Consider the following 19,810-nt stretch of genomic DNA (forward strand, 5'->3'; position numbering starts at 1 on the left):
AATTTTTAGCAGAAGCAGGAATGAGAAAATCACAATTTCTGTCTCAATAGCAATCCAAACTGAATAAGACCCAATATTTTTTCCCTTCTACGTGTTGTCTAATTGAAGTTACCTGTACGAAATAATGGATTTTAAAAAGCCTTTGAAATAACTTTTGTTTACCTTTAGTAGAGTTAAGGAATAAGTAGGAAGAGTTAGAGCATAACATAAATCATTGAAGAATCTGAAATGGACAAGTGAATCTACTCATCATTCATTTCTTTATCTGTGAATTCTTCACCCAAAACCAATTTAACTTGCTTCTAATAATTAACCATTTAAAATCTCCTTGTGTTAAAAGAGACATCAGATCTCTTCAATGGGTTTGTACACGTTTACACAAATGCCTTCTAATTAAGACAGAGGTTGTAGCCTTAGGATCATTGTTGATTTAACTGATGATTGATACCTACACTATTGAAGCATTCCATTGTATCAGTGTTTTGTGGATAAGTGTTGTACCTCAGAATGATGATTTATTATAAAAGAAAAGGTATGTTTTTAAATTAATTTCTTTGTTTTATTACTTAAAAGAATAAAGCATGCATCTCTTATTTGCGATACTTTTTGTGTTCAATGTGTTTTTCTATAATTTGCATTTATTTTACATCTGAGTTGATGCAGGAAGATAATTTGGTTAAAGTATATATTTGATTTGCAAGCAGTTGTTTAGCATATTATAATTTTATTACATAAAAAGATAAAACTAACTTGTTAATATATAGAGCTATTGGACTACCCACAAAAATGCATAATGATTGCATGCATTAAGGAAATACAAACAGTATATAATAGTTAGCTACTTCACATAACTTTCTACAGCAAACTAAAACATCTTACAGGAAGACATAAATACAGACTAGGAAAGTAAACATCCTGTGCCATTTTTCTTGGTAACCCAGCCATGGATGCCTCCAGGAGGTGCTCCCAGATGTCTGGTGTGTGTGGAGTGATTCTGAATCCCACTCATTTCCTGCTGAGTAAAAGGAGTCCTATTCTTGGCCAGGTGTTTTCGGGCTGTAAGAGCACTATCTTGGCAAAGCCTGTTAAACAAAAAAACAGTGGCTCCTCTGCGCCTGTTGTTACACTTCTTCCCCCCCCCCCCCCCCCCCCCCCCCCCCCCCCCGTTGATGATCCCACCAAACACAGAAAACAAACAATGACTGTTGACTTTGCAAGTTGTAACCCATGTTGTGGGATAGTACAGAGAGTCCAGACAATACAGATCTGAAAAAATCAACCAGATGGGAATATATTTACACTAAAACGCAAACAATAATGGTGGTTGCAAACAGAATTTGTTAAGGAAATGCAATGAACATAATTAAGAGTTCTTGAGCCTTAAGTAAACATTCTTTGGGGCCTGTTTATCTAACCTAATCCCATGTGGAAATGATAAATAGACCCTTTTGTCTCACAGGGTATTTTCCTGCAGCTTTTGACTAGGAAGAAATATTTTCATTCCCAATAAAACTGCCAGTGTTCAGAAAGACAATAACTTTCTCATTCAAGATATAACTTTATAATCATTGTTCATGAGTCACCAAACGATATAATTTACTTCCAGCTGGTACATATTTGGATTTAATGTGTTTCTATCACTAATTCATTTGTCATTAAAGTTGAACAAAGTGGCATGTTCTATGGACTGAGTCAACTTTATGTGAACGGAATGGAATATCACAAATTTATATTTAAAAAAACTAGTGAGAGGAGGCTCTTACATATGCAGAGTATCATATTAAGGGCTAGATGCATCATCGCTTGGAGAGTGATAAATTGGAGCGAGAAAAAGCAACAGCCAATCAACTCCTAACTTCCATGTCACCGGCCCTGTTTGAAAAATGTCAGTTAGCAGCTGGTTGGCTGGTAGTTTATCACTTTCCATTTTATCACTCTCCAAGCAATGATGCATCTAGCCCTAAATGTTTTAATATTGGGCATCACAGTGGCATAGTGGTTAGCATTACTGTCTCACAGCACTGACGTCATGATCTCTATTCCCGACCAATGCTCTTACTGTGTGGAGTTAGTATGTTTTCCCCGTGCTGGTGTGGGTTTCCTCCAGGCACTCCAGTATTTTCCCACATTACAGAAAACATACTGCTATGTTAATTAGCTTTAAATGTATCCCTACCATGTATAGTTTGGCATAATCTAGCCTCAATACATCACACAGGGCGAGATGCCTGGCGCAAGGTCCCATTTTAAATCTCAATTTGTAGTGCAATGTGGTTTAACCAAAGTGCAAAGTTGCTGCTTTTTTTTTTTTTAGCTTTCTCCCCAATCCCCCCCCCCCCCCCCCCCACCACACCCACACCCAATATCAGCCCCGTCAAGAGTATACAAGAAATTGGAACATAGCTTGAGAGGTTTATTTCTCACTTTATGATATTCTTGCTCAATTGACTCAAATATACTGAAAAGTTTTTTCCAAATTGGTTTTCCAGTTTAGCTACTTTCTCGGATCTTCCCGCCTTGCTCGGTTAACCCGAGCGCGCCCGAACGTCATCATGACGCTGTCGGATTCTCGCGAGGCTCGGATTCTATCGCGAGACTCGGATTCTATATAAGGAGCCGCGCGTCGCCGCCATTTTCACACGTGCATTGAGATTGATAGGGAGAGGACGTGGCTGGCGTCCTCTCCGTTTAGACACTTGATTTACTAATTTTGGGGAGCATTAGGAGTACTCAGTAGTGTACAGTGCAGAGTTTTGCTGATAGTGACCAGTGACCACCACTTTTATTTATAATCCGTTCTCTGCCTGAAAAAAGCGATACACAGCACACAGTGACTCAGTCACATACATACCATATCTGTGTGCACTGCTCAGGCTCAGGCCAGTGTGCTGCATCATCTATATATATTATATATCTGTCTGACTGCTCAGCTCACACAGCTTATAATTGTGGGGGAGACTGGGGAGCACTACTGCAGTGCCAGTTATAGGTTATAGCAGGAGCCAGGAGTACATAATATTATATTAAAATTAAACAGTGCACACTTTTGCTGCAGGAGTGCCACTGCCAGTGTGACTAGTGACCAGTGACCTGACCACCAGTATATAATATTAGTAGTATACTATCTCTTTATCAACCAGTCTATATTAGCAGCAGACACAGTACAGTGCGGTAGTTCACGGCTGTGGCTACCTCTGTGTCGGCACTCGGCAGCCCGTCCATAATTGTATATACCAGTGACCTAACCGTGGTTTTTTTTTCTTTCTTTATACATACATACTAGTTACGAGTATACTATCTCTTTATCAACCAGTCTATATATTAGCAGCAGACACAGTACAGTGCGGTAGTTCACGGCTGTGGCTACCTCTGTGTCGGCACTCGGCAGCCCGTCCATAATTGTATATACCAGTGACCTAACCGTGGTTTTTTTTTCTTTCTTTATACATACATACTAGTTACGAGTATACTATCTCTTTATCAACCAGTCTATATATTAGCAGCAGACACAGTACAGTGCGGTAGTTCACGGCTGTGGCTACCTCTGTGTCGGCACTCGGCAGCCCGTCCATAATTGTATATACCAGTGACCTAACCGTGGTTTTTTTTTCTTTCTTTATACATACATACTAGTTACGAGTATACTATCTCTTTATCAACCAGTCTATATATTAGCAGCAGACACAGTACAGTGCGGTAGTTCACGGCTGTGGCTACCTCTGTGTCGGCACTCGGCAGCCCGTCCATAATTGTATATACCAGTGACCTAACCGTGGTTTTTTTTTCTTTCTTTATACATACATACTAGTTACGAGTATACTATCTCTTTATCAACCAGTCTATATATTAGCAGCAGACACAGTACAGTGCGGTAGTTCACGGCTGTGGCTACCTCTGTGTCGGCACTCCGCAGCCCGTCCATAATTGTATATACCAGTGACCTAACCGTGGTTTTTTTTTCTTTCTTTATACATACATACTAGTTACGAGTATACTATCTCTTTATCAACCAGTCTATATATTAGCAGCAGACACAGTACAGTGCGGTAGTTCACGGCTGTGGCTACCTCTGTGTCGGCACTCGGCAGCCCGTCCATAATTGTATATACCAGTGACCTAACCGTGGTTTTTTTTTCTTTCTTTATACATACATACTAGTTACGAGTATACTATCTCTTTATCAACCAGTCTATATATTAGCAGCAGACACAGTACAGTGCGGTAGTTCACGGCTGTGGCTACCTCTGTGTCGGCACTCGGCAGCCCGTCCATAATTGTATATACCAGTGACCTAACCGTGGTTTTTTTTTCTTTCTTTATACATACATACTAGTTACGAGTATACTATCTCTTTATCAACCAGTCTATATATTAGCAGCAGACACAGTACAGTGCGGTAGTTCACGGCTGTGGCTACCTCTGTGTCGGCACTCGGCAGCCCGTCCATAATTGTATATACCAGTGACCTAACCGTGGTTTTTTTTTCTTTCTTTATACATACATACTAGTTACGAGTATACTATCTCTTTATCAACCAGTCTATATATTAGCAGCAGACACAGTACAGTGCGGTAGTTCACGGCTGTGGCTACCTCTGTGTCGGCACTCGGCAGCCCGTCCATAATTGTATATACCAGTGACCTAACCGTGGTTTTTTTTTCTTTCTTTATACATACATACTAGTTACGAGTATACTATCTCTTTATCAACCAGTCTATATATTAGCAGCAGACACAGTACAGTGCGGTAGTTCACGGCTGTGGCTACCTCTGTGTCGGCACTCGGCAGCCCGTCCATAATTGTATATACCACCTAACCGTGGTTTTTTTTTCTTTCTTTATACATACATACTAGTTACGAGTATACTATCTCTTTATCAACCAGTCTATATATTAGCAGCAGACACAGTACAGTGCGGTAGTTCACGGCTGTGGCTACCTCTGTGTCGGCACTCGGCAGCCCGTCCATAATTGTATACTAGTATCCAATCCATCCATCTCCATTGTTTACCTGAGGTGCCTTTTAGTTGTGCCTATTAAAATATGGAGAACAAAAATGTTGAGGTTCCAAAATTAGGGAAAGATCAAGATCCACTTCCACCTCGTGCTGAAGCTGCTGCCACTAGTCATGGCCGAGACGATGAAATGCCAGCAACGTCGTCTGCCAAGGCCGATGCCCAATGTCATAGTACAGAGCATGTCAAATCCAAAACACCAAATATCAGTAAAAAGCCTCTTTTTTTCTTTGCGTCATGTGCTGTTTGGGGAGGGTTTTTTGGAAGGGACATCCTGCGTGACACTGCAGTGCCACTCCTAGATGGGCCCGGTGTTTGTGTCGGCCACTAGGGTCGCTTATCTTACTCACACAGCGACCTCGGTGCAAATTTTAGGACTAAAAATAATATTGTGAGGTGTGAGGTATTCAGAATAGACTGAAAATGAGTGTAAATTATGGTTTTTGAGGTTAATAATACTTTGGGATCAAAATGACCCCCAAATTCTATGATTTAAGCTGTTTTTTAGTGTTTTTTGAAAAAAACACCCGAATCCAAAACACACCCGAATCCGACAAAAAAAATTCGGTGAGGTTTTGCCAAAACGCGTTCGAACCCAAAACACGGCCGCGGAACCGAACCCAAAACCAAAACACAAAACCCGAAAAATTTCAGGCGCTCATCTCTACTTTAAACCAAATTGAGAAAGATCGGTCTTTCATCTAGTCGGCCTGTTTCATTAGACTGGACTAACATTATTGGTTTTGTTCCACACTGCCTGTCTGTCTGTCTCTCTGTCTAGTTTGTGCTCTGGTTACAGAAGCAGTTCCGTTGCCAAAAACAGCTTTTGTATTCTGTTATCTGTGTTCATGTTTCAAGAGCTCAGAAATTGCCAATCTTGCAAATTCCTTTTATTTATTATTGTCTGCTGGGTTATGTCTGTCTGTGTCTGTGTCTGCGCTAGCTATGCCCTGATAGCTTATCTCTAGTGCTTATTGTCATATTTCAGTTGTTATGTCTGCAGGGAGTATTCAGTATTTTTATTTATAAAATCTCTGCTTAATTTATTTGTTTAATGATATCTGTGTCATGAGTTTCCTCTATATATTTCTTTATTAAATTTATATTGCATTTAAATTTATTTGTGATCTTGAAAAATTTAAATGTGGTTTAAGAAGTGTTTGCAACCATTATTGCTTCACGAATCCCAAAGTACAGTATACAGTGTGATGCATATGATACAGTATAATGATGTTTCCATAAACACCAAGATGAATAGCAACTTTAATATGAACAGTAATTTATTGTTTGTCAAATCTTTCGTCTTTCTGTTTAGGCTTGTTCCCTGCTATATTAAACCTTGCCAGCAATGCAGAAATCACCACCAATGCTACATGTGGGGAAATGGGACCAGAGATGTTTTGCAAACTGGTGGAACATGTGCCAGGAAGGATAGTACGAAATGCACAATGCCGTACCTGTGATCAGAACAGCGTTAATCCAAAAGGTAAATTTTCTTCATTTACACATCTCTATACACATCTCTGGAATTCCCTACCTCTCCCCCTCAGACTCTCCACCTCTCTACAAAACTTCAAACATGCTCTCAAGATCCACTTCTTCACCAAACCCAGCCAAATCTCATCCTAACCCTCTGTTCCATACTCTCTATGTACCCGGTCTGTGTCACCCCTGCCTGTCTACCCCTCCCCTATAGACTGTAAGCTCTCACGAGTAGGGCCCTCTTCCTCATGTGCTTATCCTTTTTCTTCTTTTAATAATCTTCAACTGCACCAAGGGGGTCATTCCGAGTTGATCACTAGCTGCTGTTTTTCGCAGCGCAGCAAACAGGTTACTACTGCGCATGCATATGCACCGCAATGCACAAGCGCGTTGTACGAGTACAAAGCGGATCGTTGCTGGGCGATGGATTTAACGAAGAACCCATTCGCACAGCCGACCGCAAGGAGATTGACAGGAAGAGGGCGTTTGTGGGTGGCAACTGACCGTTTTCAGGTAGTGTTTGGAGAAACGTAGGCGTGACCAAGCGTTTCCAGGGCGGGGGTCTGTCGTCAATTCCGGGACCAAAAAGACGGAAGTGATAGCAAGGGCTGAGTAAGTCCAGAGCTACTCAGAAACTGCAAAAAACGTTTTCGGCCCGCTCGGCTGCACACGCGTTCGCACACTTGCAAAGCGAAAATACACCCCCTGTAGGCAGCGACTATGAGTTTGCACGGCTGCTAAAAGTAGCTAGCGAGCTATCAACTCGGAATGACCCCCCAAATCCAGTAGTCTTCTGCCACCTGATACTTATTCCAGTGTCATCTGCTGATGTAACTATGTTTATTTACTCTGTGCTTGTCCTATATTGTCATCAACTGTAAGTTGCTGTTTTCCTGTTTTGATTATGTGCATATGTACTGTGTAATTGGTCGCTATGGAACCCTTGTAGCACCAAATAAATAAAGGATAATCATAATAATAATAAAGATTAAATTATTTTACTATGCTTGTGGCTATGTAATTTCTTATGTAATTACTACAATAAAAAGGCCTTATTTAAATTCCTTTATTTCCGATAAACTGTAATTAAATATAAAATTTTCACACATGGCTGTCAATAGTTACTTTAATATATAAAGCAATTTATATTTCAGTAGTCTCTAATGGTGTGTTTTTGTTTTTAGCAAAACAGAATACTGAAGCTATCATCAAAAATATTTTGTTCAGTCATAGCAGCCTATTTAATGACTGTGGGAATTAGGACCCATAGGTATACATCCAAAGCATATGTTGGTACCATACAGTATATATATATATATATATATATATATATATATATATATACAGGGGCGTCAGAACGTTTTTGAGTTGGGGGGGGGGCAAGAAATAATTTCCGGTTGGCGCCCCTAAGTTGCTAAATGTCGCCCCTCCTGTGTTGTACCTCATAACAAAAATGGAGAGAGAGGGATAGAGAGAGACAGCGCTACATGGAGGCATGGAGAGAGAGATGAAGAGAGAGAGAGAGGTATATCATCATCAGCAGAATGTGAGGTGCCCAGGAGAGCAGTTACAGTATGGAGGTCTCCGTGAGGAGGCTACATTGTCTCTCCGTCCAGGCAGTGGTTCTGCAAGGGTTCCTGCAGGCTCCCAGGCCGTAGTCAGTAACCCGGCAAAAATTTGGTGGTCGTGGGAGGGAGGTAGATGAGGATAGTCAGTGACAAGGCGGCTGATGCAGGACGGAGTGAAGCAGGGACGTAACTAGAACTTTGTTGAACATTTTTGAAAGGGCCTCCCCTGCCTGCTGCTGTTGTCACTATAATTCCCTTAGGGAGAGCAGGAGAGAGTGAGAGAGACAAAGTGGGTCTCGGGGGAAAGAGAGAGAGGAGCAAGAAAGGGAGAGAGGGTTTCATGGAAAAATAGGGAATGAGCGAAAGAGAAGAGCGCGAGAGAGAGAGAGAGAGAGAGAGAGGGTGTCAGATAGATAGAGAAAGATGAGAGAGAGAGTGTAAGGGGAAAGAGAGAAAGTGCCAGGGAGAGAGTGAAAAACAGTGTCAGGAGAGAGAGTGTCAGAGAGAGAGACAGTGTTAGGGAGTGAGAGAAAGAAAGAAAGAGGCAGTGTCAAAGAGAGGGAGAGAGAGACAGTGCCAAGGAGAGAGATTTGCACAGCATCAGGGAGAAAGGGAGAGATAGTGTCACAGAGAGAAAGAGAAAAAGAGAACGTTCCAGGGAGAGAGACGGTGTCAGAAAGAGGGTGAGGGAGACAGTGTCAAAGAGAAGAGAGTGTGGGGAGGGGGACAGAGAGACAGTGTTAGCAGGGCTGGTGTTTGGGTGTACGGTGCCCCCCTGCAAACTAAAAGTTTGTGCCTTACCATATTTCTGAAAGGGGGGGATGACCCATTGGCTGGGACAAAACACAGACGGTGGTGTGAAACAGTAACAGAACACAGGGGGGGGGGGGGGGTGAAACAGTGACAGAACACAGACACAGAGGGGGGAGAAATAGTGACAGAACACAGAGGGGGGAGAAATAGTGACAGAACACAGAGGAGGGGTGAAACACTGACAGAACACAGGGGGGGGGGGGGGTGAAATAGTGACAACACGGGGGGTGAAACAGTGGCAGAACACAGGGTGGGGAAAAATAGTGACAGAATACAGAGGGGGGGGGGGGTTACACAATGGCTGTGATAGAACACAAGTAGGGGTGAAGTAGTGACAGAACACGATGGGGGGTGAAACAATAACCGAACACAGAGGGGAGTGAAATAGTGACAGAACATGAGGGGATGGTGAAACAGTGACAGAACACAGAAGAGGGGGGTTACACAATGGCTGGGACAGAACACAGAGGGGGGATGAAACAGTGACAGAACACAGGGAGGGGGGAAATAGTGACAACATGGGTGGGGGGTGAAACAGTGGCAGAACACAGAGGGGGGAGAAATAGTGCCAAAACACAGAGGAGGGGGGGGGGGGGTGTTGCACAATGGCTGGGATAGAACACAAGTAGGGGTGAAACAGTGACAGAACGGGATCCCGGCGGTCGAAATACCGACACCGGAATCCCGACCAGCACAATCCCGACAGGGGTGGCGAGCTGAACGCAGCCCCTTGCGGGCTTGCTGCGCTCGCTACGCTGCGGGCACACTAATTTATTCTCCCTCTATGGGTGTCGTGGACACCCACGGAGGGAGAATATGTCGGGATTGTGCCGGTCGGGATTCCGGTGTCGGTATTTCGACCGCTGGGATTCCGTCCGTTGACCGCATCCCGACAGAACACAGAGGGGAGAGAAATAGTGATAGAACACAGAGGAGGGGGGCTTACACAATGGCTGGGATAGAACACAAGGGGGGGGGGTGAAATAGTGACTGAACACGGGGGGTGGGGGTGAAAGAGTGACAACACGGGGGGGATAGAGACAGAACACGCTAATCCCAGAGTCTCAGTGGGTAAGCTAACGTGGCTACTTGCGTCCCTGTGCTCTATACAGCCCGGTGACCTGTAGTGCTGCACAGCCCCAGTGCTGCCTTGTATTATTGGTTGACTTACTTGGCTGCCTTGTATTATTGGTTGACTTACTTGGGGCCAGGAGAGCTTATGCGTTTGGGACAGCAGCTGTGGGACTCTGGAGGCTTCATGGCGGCCGCAGAGGAGCAAGGCGTGCGCGGACGCAGCAATAGGAGGAGCTGCAGTGGTGTAAGGGGGCGGAGCTTACCGCAGTCTCGCTGGAGGGGGTCTCTGAAGCTTGACCACTGTACTGTCTCTGACTGCTGGAGAGGAGCCCAATAAAGTGCTTAGCTGGCACAGTGCACACCATATTCACACAGCTGCTGGTGCCTCTGTATGACTGGCGCACCGGCAGCAACATTCGTGTAAAGCAGCAAGGAGAGCCTGCTCCGCATCCTTTGCAGAGTGGGGGGAGAGAGAGAGAGAGGGAGGGACTAGGAGAGAGACACTACCTCACTGCAGTACTGCGCAGGTCTCTTGCGGGGGCGGCCACTCATGGAATTAGGCTCCGCCCCCTAAATATCCGCAAATCGCGGCATTAACACCGTGAGCCGGCTAGGGCAGGTAGGGCTGGGGCAGAGCAGGCCTGGCCAGGCTCGGTGTCCCCTCTCCTGCTACATCTTCCGTGGGTGCAGTGGAGTTTCCAGGTGGAGCCACTGAAAAGAGTGGAGCCACTGTGGGAAAGGGCGGAGCCACTGCGGGGGAGGAGATGGCAGTGGCAGCATGGAGGAGGTCGGGACCTGTGACTGGCTGAGACACAGTGTCAGTGATGAGGAAGCAGGAGGAGCTGCTGCCACACATCAGATGTAAAGTGTGGCAGCCGGCAGCGGTATTTCACCTGACTGCCGCTCCTCTGCTATAGCTGAGAAGCGCCTCTGTCATCTTTGCGGGGGGGCAAGCTGCCCCCTTGCCCCCCCATTCCCACGCCCCTGTATATATATATATATATATATATATATCCTCACTAGGTAAGTTCATTAGTTCTTTTGGCTTCCAATATCATCTCTATGCTGATGACACCCAAATCTATCTTACCTCTCCCCTGCTCTCCTCACTCGTATCTTCAACTATCTCTCTGATACCTCTTCCTGGATGTCCCAGCGCTTTCTTAAACTTAACATGTCTAAGACCGAGCTGATCATCTTCCCTCCCTCCCGCATAACCTCACCTCCTACAATCTCATTATCTATTGATGGCACTACTATCTCCTCTAGCCCCCAAGTGCGCTGTCTTGGAGTAATCCTTGACTCCTTTCTCTCCTTCAAACCACACATTCAGCACCTCTCACAAACCTGCCGTTTTCATCTAAAAAATATTTCCAGGATCAGACCCTTTCTGACCCAGGATGCTACTAAGACTCTTATCCACTCACTGGTCATCTCCAGACTGGACTACTGTAATCTTCTCCAGACTGGCATTCCTGACAAACACCTCTCTCCACTCCAATCTATCCTCAATGCTGCTGCCCGGCTCATTTTCCTCACCAAACGCACTACATCTACCTCTCCTCTCCTACTAGACCTTCACTGGCTCCCCTTCCCTTTTAGAATCCATTTCAAGCTTCTCACACTCGCTTACAAAGCCCTCACCCACTACTCTCCCACCTACATCTCTGACCTTATCTCCCTATACACTCCCACCCATCCTCTTCGCTCTGCTAATGCACAACGACTCTCCTGCCTACGGATTACTTCCTCCCACTCCTACCTCCAAGATTTTTCACTTGCTGCACCACTTCTCTGGAATTCCCTACCTCTCCCTCTCAGACTCTCCACCTCTCTACAAAACTTCAAACGGGCTCTCAAGACCCACTTCTTCACCAAACCCAGCCAAATCTCTTCCTAAGCCTCTGTTTCACATTCTCTATGTACCCCATCTGTGTCACCCCTGTCTGTCTACCCCTCCCCTTTAGATTGTAAGCTCTCACAAGCAGGGCCCTCTTCCCTCATGTGCTTATCCTTTGTCTTACTTTAATAATCTTCAACTGTACCACATCCAGCAGTCTTCTGCCACCTGATACTTATTCCAGTGTCATCTGCTGATGTAACTTTGTTTATTTACCCTGTACTTGTCCTATACTGTCATCAACTGTAAGTTGCTGTTTTCCTGTGATTATTTATGTACTCTGTAATTGGGCGCTGCGGAACCCTTGTGGCGCCATATAAATAAAGGATAATAATAATTTTTTTTTATATATATATATATATATATATATATATATATATATATATATATATATATATATATATATATATATATATATATATATATATACACTGCTCAAAAAAATAAAGGGAACACTAAAATATCGCATCCTAGATCTGAATGAATGAAATATTCTTATTAAATACTTTGTTCTTTACATAGTTGAATGTGCCGACAACAAAATCACACAAAAATTATCAATGGAAATCAAATTTATTAACCCATGGAGGTCTGGATTTGGAGTCACCCTCAAATTTAAAGTGGAAAAACACACTACAGGCTGATCCAACTTTGATGTAATGTCCTTAAAAGAAGTCAAAATGAGGCTCAGTAGTATGTGTGGCCTCCACGTGCCTGTATGACCTCCCTACAACCCACACAAGTGTCTCAGGTAGTGCAGCTCATCCAGGATGGCACATCAATGCGCGCTGTGGCAAGAAGGTTTGCTGTGTCTGTCAGCGTAGTGTCCAGAGCATGGAGGCGCTACCAGGAGACAGGCCAGTACATCAGGAGACGTGGAGGAGGCCGTAGGAGGGCAGCAACCAAGCAGCAGGACCGCTACCTTCGCCTTTGTGCAAGGAGGAACAGGAGGAGCACTGCCAGAGCCCTGCAAAATGACCTCCAGCAAGCCACAAATGTGCATGTGTCTACTCAAACGATCAGAAACAGACTCCATGAGGGTGGTATGAGGGCCCGACGTCCACAGGTGGGGGTTGTGCTTACAGCCCAACACCGTGCAGGACGTTTGGCATTTGCCAGAGAACACCAAGATTGGCAAATTCGCCACTGGCACCCTGTGCTCTTCACAGATGAAAGCAGGTTCTCACTGAGCACATGTGACATACGTAACAGAGTCTGGAGACGCCAAGGACTACGTTCTGCTGCCTGCAACATCCTCCAGCATGACCGGTTTGGCAGTGGGTCAGTAATGGTGTGGGGTAGCATTTCTTTAGGGGGCCGCACAGCCCTCCACGTGCTTGCCAGAGGTAGCCTGACTGCCATTAGGTACCGAGATGAGATCTTCAGACCCCTTGTGAGACCATATGCTGGTGCGGTTGGCCATGGGTTCCTCCTAATGCAAGACGAAGCTAGACATCATGTGGCTGGAGTGTGTCAGCAGTTCCTGCAAGACGAAGGCATTGATGCTATGAACTGGCCCGCCCGTTCCCCAGACCTGAATCCAATTGAGCACATCTGGGAGATCATGTCTCGCTCCATCCACCAACGCCACGTTGCACCACAGACTGTCCAGGAGTTGGAGGATGCTTTAGTCCAGGTCATGAAGGAGATCCCTCAGGAGACCAGGTCATACAGGCAGGTGGAGGCCACACACACTACTGAGCCTCATTTTGACTTGTTTTAAGGACATTACATCAAAGTTGGATCAGCCTGTAGTGTGTTTTTCCACTTTAATTTTGAGGGTGACTCCAAATCCAGACCTCCATGGGTTAATAAATTTAATTTCCAGTGATAATTTTTGTGTGATTTTGTTGTCAGCACAATCAACTATGTAAAGAACAAAGTATTTAATAAGAATATTTCATTCATTCAGGTCTAGGATGCGTTATTTTAGTGTTCCCTTTATTTTTTTGAGCAGTGTATATAGGGGGTCATTCCGAGTTGTTCGCTCGCAAGCGGATTTTAGCAGATTTGCTCATGCTAAGCCGCCGCCTACTGGGAGTGAATCTTAGCATCTTAAAATTGCGAACGATGTATTCGCAATATTGCGATTACACACCTCGTAGCAGTTTCTGAGTAGCTCCAGACTTACTCGGCTTCTGCGATCAGTTCAGTGCTTGTCATTCCTGGTTTGACGTCACAAACACACCCAGCGTTCGCCCAGACACTCCCCCGTTTCTCCGGCCACTCCTGCGTTTTTTCCGGAAACGGTAGCGTTTTTCCCCACACGCCCATAAAACGGCCTGTTTCCGCCCAGTAACACCCATTTCCTGTCAATCACATTACGATCGCCAGAACGAAGAAAAAGCCGTGAGTAAAATTCCTAAGTGCATAGCAAATTTACTTGGCGCAGTCGCAGTGCGGACATTGCGCATGCGCATTAAGCGGAAAATCGCTGCGATGCGAAGCTTTTTACCGAGCGAACAACTCGGAATGACCCCCTAAATGTGCACATGGGCTGATCTGATTTACCAATATGGTTGTTTTTTCATCAGAATGTCATTAACATTTAAGGTGTACCTGGGCCCCTTCTGCACAATTAGAATCCAAACCAATCAGATAACATGTTACTAGTCTGTATAGAATATAAATCAGTGAGGGTGTGTGTGGGCTTCTCAGCAGACCGACAGCAGGGTACACTGGTAGCATTTTACACGGTCAGTCTGACTGCATATAAATAGGATTTTATCAAATACAATTTATAGCTGTATGATCACTTGTGTGTGCCTTAATGTTATATTTTTTAAATGGTAGGCTGACAGCTTATATTCATATTATTATATAAGCTCAGTGCCTTTATATTGTGATAAGCCATGCCGCCTAATCTATATATTAATAAGCACGAGGACAACTTTTCTGAGTGACATATTTCTATGATGTCATTGTTTGAGCAAACACCAAATTAAAGGTCATGGGACTTTATTCAGGTTGGATCGCTACTGCGATGCGATCGCATTCTTCTGTCTTTTGGGCCAGTGAATGCACACAGGGCCTGTACTGCGAATGCATGTCCCAGGAGATGCGACCGCATCTTGGTGATGTGAACACCTCTGTCTGATTGACAGGCAGAGGCGTTTGCAGGCCAGTTGGAGACAGTGACGTGGTGTTACGGGGGAGTGGCATTGAAAATGTGGGTGGATCTGTACCGTTTCCAGGGCAGCCACGTGACATCACACGAGGCCGCTGCGACGCTGCTGGGTGCCGACCAGCACAGGGCAAGGCCGTCCAGTGATGCAATCGCAATTCATTTGTGATCGCATCACTAAATATTGAAAGCATCCACAGCCTGGGGAGGCAGTTGGGCTGCCACCATGTTTCCCATCGCAGCGGCCGCATGTTATATCACAAGGCCGCCCTTATAATGGCCCAGACCCTCCCCATTTTTGCCGTCCCGCCCCAGCAATGCTGCATCGCTGCCCCTGACTGCCCCACGAATGCCTCTGCCTGTCAATCAGGCAGAGGCATTTGCATTACTGAGATTCGATCACATTACCCTGCCCGCGCAGTGTGGACCCTGCACATGCGCACTGACCAGAAATCCGGGGAAATGCGAACGCATCTCAGATGCCTCCAGCTGAATAAGGCCCTTGGTCCGTAGATTTGCAGAAAAATATTGCCGTTGTGTAAATGGTTTTGGAGTTATGTGACAAAACATCTGCCTGCCATTTACAATGCATCACCATTGTGCTCTGGAAAATGTGACAGTTGGTGAAATGACACTGTGTTCCTACTGGGTGACCTGAAACATGTGATCTGTTGGGTGGTCTGGAAACTGTGACAGTTATTTGCAGCCACCCACTAAGCAGGGATTTTTCAAAATTCAACTCCTTTGGGGGGTGAAAAAGGGTGAAGTTTCCACCCAGCAAACCTTTGCCCGGTTGATATCAGATACATCAGCTAGTAACAATGATTAGATTTAAAAGGTTAAAATGATGAAATTAAGTAATATATAGTTTAGTCAGTTAGGTTTGGCATGATGTACTGATTTTAGTATTTTTTTCTTATGGTATTATCTAGGACCTATCATAAGATATGAAGGATAAGTCTTATTTGTCTAGCCACTCTGAGCTAACATACATAATAGATACATCACAAAACCCTAAATTGATAAGTAAATGTTGTTTAAACTATTGGGTGATATATGAAGCTGTGAAGAGATTGGAGAAGTGGGCTTCCATCTAGAATGTACTTGATAAATGCTACCTAAAAGCTGATTGGTTGCAATGGGCAACTTCTCCACTGGTCCACTTCTTCACTCTTTTCACTGTTGATACATCACCATCTATAGTTAGTGTGTAATCAATTGGGATAGAGCAAATAGTGGGGGGAATAAAGTTTAGCAATTGATTAGAGTAGATAACCGCTACACAGTTTGGTAATATAATTCAGTCATTTGTTCCTCACGTTGTTTTGCATACATTCTTTTGAAAATTAATGTTTTAATTTTTCTGATTTTCAGAGCGGCACCCAGTCTCCAATGCTATTGATGGCACTAACGACTGGTGGCAGAGTCCCAGTATTCAGAATGGGAGGTTGTATCACTGGGTCACCATAACGCTGGATTTAAAACAAGTAACTATACCATTGTTTGTAATACTCTACAATTATCAGGATGTCTTTCCCTCATCTTGGGCTTGTCTGCACAAGAGATCAAGGGAGAGAGTGATCAACGCTTGAAAAGAGATACAGTAGATGGAGATAAAGTACCAACCAATCAGCTCTGAACTGTCATTTTTCAAACATAGCCTATAAAATGACAGTTAGAAACTGATTGGTTGCCCGTTTATCTCTCTTCACTTTATCTCCAAGCGTTGATAAATCTCCCAGCTTTGATGAATGCAGTGGCACTGCAATCCATTTATCACTATACTATACTATCTAAGCTGTCCACGGCAATGCAGTACACAGCTCTGTGGTTACCAAGTGAAATTATGTCTTATCTCAGCTATGTATATGAAGTTATATGAAGTATATGTAGACAGCGTAGGTGGATCACATGATCACTTTCCAGTGATATTTCCTTGGCAGGTTTCTCAAGTAGCATTGACTTGAAAAAATAATAGAAGTGTCCTAAAGGATATATATGACCATATTAAGTATCAGATTAATTTTCTGTTAATTTACAGGAAATCCGTCATAATACTTTCCTAGATTAAGGTGTATTATTGGTACTTAATGGGGCAAAAGCAGTGTTTCTCTATAGATAAAAACAACTCATCTCTCATTCCCCAAAACCTGTCACTTTTATTTCAGCATAGGTAGATAAAGGTCTCTTGCGCTGTTCTCTTTTCAGTGTGTGAACACCATTTCAACGGAGCCTATGAACAAACTTACTATAGTAAGGGAGAAAAGACTACTTAAAAAGACTGGCTTAGCTGAAATCCTCTATTGAACACTGTCTGCATAAGTATTACCGTGTGGCTGTCTTCCAGGCTTAAGCAGATTTGGTATCCCCTACTTCTGCTTATCTATCTCTTCTGCTCCAGTGTATTTCTCGCACAAGCTCTCTACACATACAGTAGAACAGCTGAACAGTCTTGGTTATGGTTAGGTCTTTTCTTGTGCTGGATATAGTAGATATGTTTTATATTATTTCAGGTACAGTTAAACTAATGATACTCATACTTTTTTCTTGTGCCCAAAAACTTGTATCTTTACTAATTATTTAGATACTTCAGCTTTTATGAGTGAATTTTACTCATCAAAAAACTTCTAAAGGTGCCCAAGTGCGATTTTGCCTGATTTCATCCGATTGCGACGTTTCAGGCCGATAAATCAGATGAAAACGGGCAAATCACATGTGCTTTACCTCCGATCAGATGCGCGGTACCCTGTGCATAGGATTGGAGCACCTAGATCGTCAATACTCATTATACATATCTCGGATCCCGCAGGCATGGCTGGGATCGTATACAATACATCATATGCAAAAGGACCGCATATGATGTATCGTATTCGATCCTGCCACCCGGGAAGCTGCTGGGTGGTTCAAGGGAAATCTTATGCAACTTTTCCCTCTGGAAAGTCACATAAGTGTATGGGCATCTTTAGTCTATCTGCTCTTCCAGTTGTGACAATCCCAGCACCCCTTATAAATATGATTCAGTGTATTTCAAACAACATTGTTTCCTTTAGATCAAAGCAGCACTGCAAGTTAGAAATTGCTTAGGACTTCCTCAGTATTAAAAGATTAATACTCAATATTAGGCTTTTTTCTTATCACATACCTGAAATCTTTGCTAGTATGTTTCTGTGTAAACAAAGCAGCTGTACTGTACCTATAATATTACCACTATTAAACAGAAGGTAAATCGACTGTGTTTACTAAGCAGTGTGACAAATTGTTCAGGTGAGACTGTGTAAGCCTTTAATCGGTCTGTTGAGTGATGTGATGAAGTTACTGAACTTTTTGAAAAACGAAATGCCTTCTGGCCCTAGAAAGAAGCTAGCAAATCGTCTGCCATAATTACAGAGTAACGATGTACCTTGTGGAGATTTAGAAATCTCTCCCATTTAACCTCTCTTCCAGCTGGTATCACTTTCTTCCAGGCATGTTAAACTCAAGTGACATTAATGACCTCATCAGCTAGGTAACATTAATTGAGAGTCACTTTTCTTCCAGGAAAAGCTGGAAACAGTCCATTAAAACACATGCTATGATATAATTTAACACACTTATAAATACCTTATTGTTAATTTAAATAAATAATGGCAACAACACGTTCAGTACCCTAGACTGCAAAGTACATTGCCACTAAAGGGGGAATTCAATTAGGTGCGAGTTTGCGGAAGACAAACTTGCATGGTTAAACTTGCACACTTCGCCTTCATGCATGTACCCGAGATTTGCACAGTCCAATTACAAATACCAAACCGCATTACTTGCAGCGAAGCTGTGCGAAATTTGGTCCAAAAAGCGAACTTGGAAAGGGCATGAAAAAAGTGGGGAGACCTCAAAAAAGTGGCAACTTTATTAGCAGGACCATATAGAAGGCTGTTAGTAGGCATAAGGGAAGTACTGGAACCTTTTAAATGGTGTCTAATGTCTGATTTGTACATCTTAAAACAAAAATGAAATACTGTAAAAGGCCTACTAATTTAATTTAATTGAATTACAAAGGAATTGAACGAAAAATGAAATAAAAAGTAGAAAAAAGTGATTTGGGGTAATTTGAGGCCACTTTGTTATTATTATTTTTTTTAATCTAAAAAAATGCTAAAAAGTAAATATTTTTAATTGAAATAAATACTTTTATTTAATTTGGGGTGCAGTAGCTAACAAAAAAAGTTAATTTTGGGATCATTTGAGGCCATTATGTCTTTTAACCAGAATAATGATATGTAATTATTTGCCCAATTAAGCTAATTTAAAACTTCAAATGCCTAAGTTGCCGTTAGGAAAGGGGAAGGGGGTGTTGTTCAATGGGTTATGAAGCAAGTTCCAACATTTTTCCTACCTTTCCACCTGCTAATTCAATTTGACAGAATTATCTGCTTTGCATATGTTTAACATTTATTTATCTAAAATGTTTGGACATAAAATAGAAAAATGATCAGAGTAATATCAAACAGAGACTTTTTTGGTTGTTTGTAACTGCATCTATTTGTAGGTACTGTCCCTCCTCGGTCGGCTCATAACATTATCCAGATACGATTACATCCTACAGTAGGAACATATTCAGCTTGAATTGCATGCACAATGCGATCGCATTTACCCATTTTCACGCCCCCTGCAATGCTGCGTGACTGCCCCACGAACGCCCTGCCAGTCAATCAGGCAGAGGTGTTTGCATCGATGCGATCACATTGCCTGGCCTGTGCACGTGCAGATCGGGCCCCACACCTGCGCAGGCCGGGCAATGCGATCGCATTGCACTGATGCGAACACGTCTGCCTGATTGACAGGCAGAGGTGTTCGCT

General features: G+C 43.5%; 1 protein-coding gene across 1 annotated transcript in view; it reads left to right on the forward strand.

Moving 5' to 3' along the window:
- The window catches only part of LAMA1 (laminin subunit alpha 1), a 376,319-nt gene that overhangs the window by 55,083 nt on the left and 301,426 nt on the right, over positions 1 to 19,810 (forward strand). Inside the window, exons 2-3 of the mRNA XM_063923508.1 lie at positions 6,330 to 6,500; positions 16,350 to 16,462. Of these exons, the coding sequence (XP_063779578.1) occupies positions 6,330 to 6,500; positions 16,350 to 16,462 (284 nt within the window). The remainder of the gene's footprint in view (positions 1 to 6,329; positions 6,501 to 16,349; positions 16,463 to 19,810) is intronic.

Source organism: Pseudophryne corroboree, chromosome 5 (assembly GCF_028390025.1).
Source record: "Pseudophryne corroboree isolate aPseCor3 chromosome 5, aPseCor3.hap2, whole genome shotgun sequence".
Lineage (NCBI taxonomy): Eukaryota > Metazoa > Chordata > Amphibia > Anura > Myobatrachidae > Pseudophryne > Pseudophryne corroboree.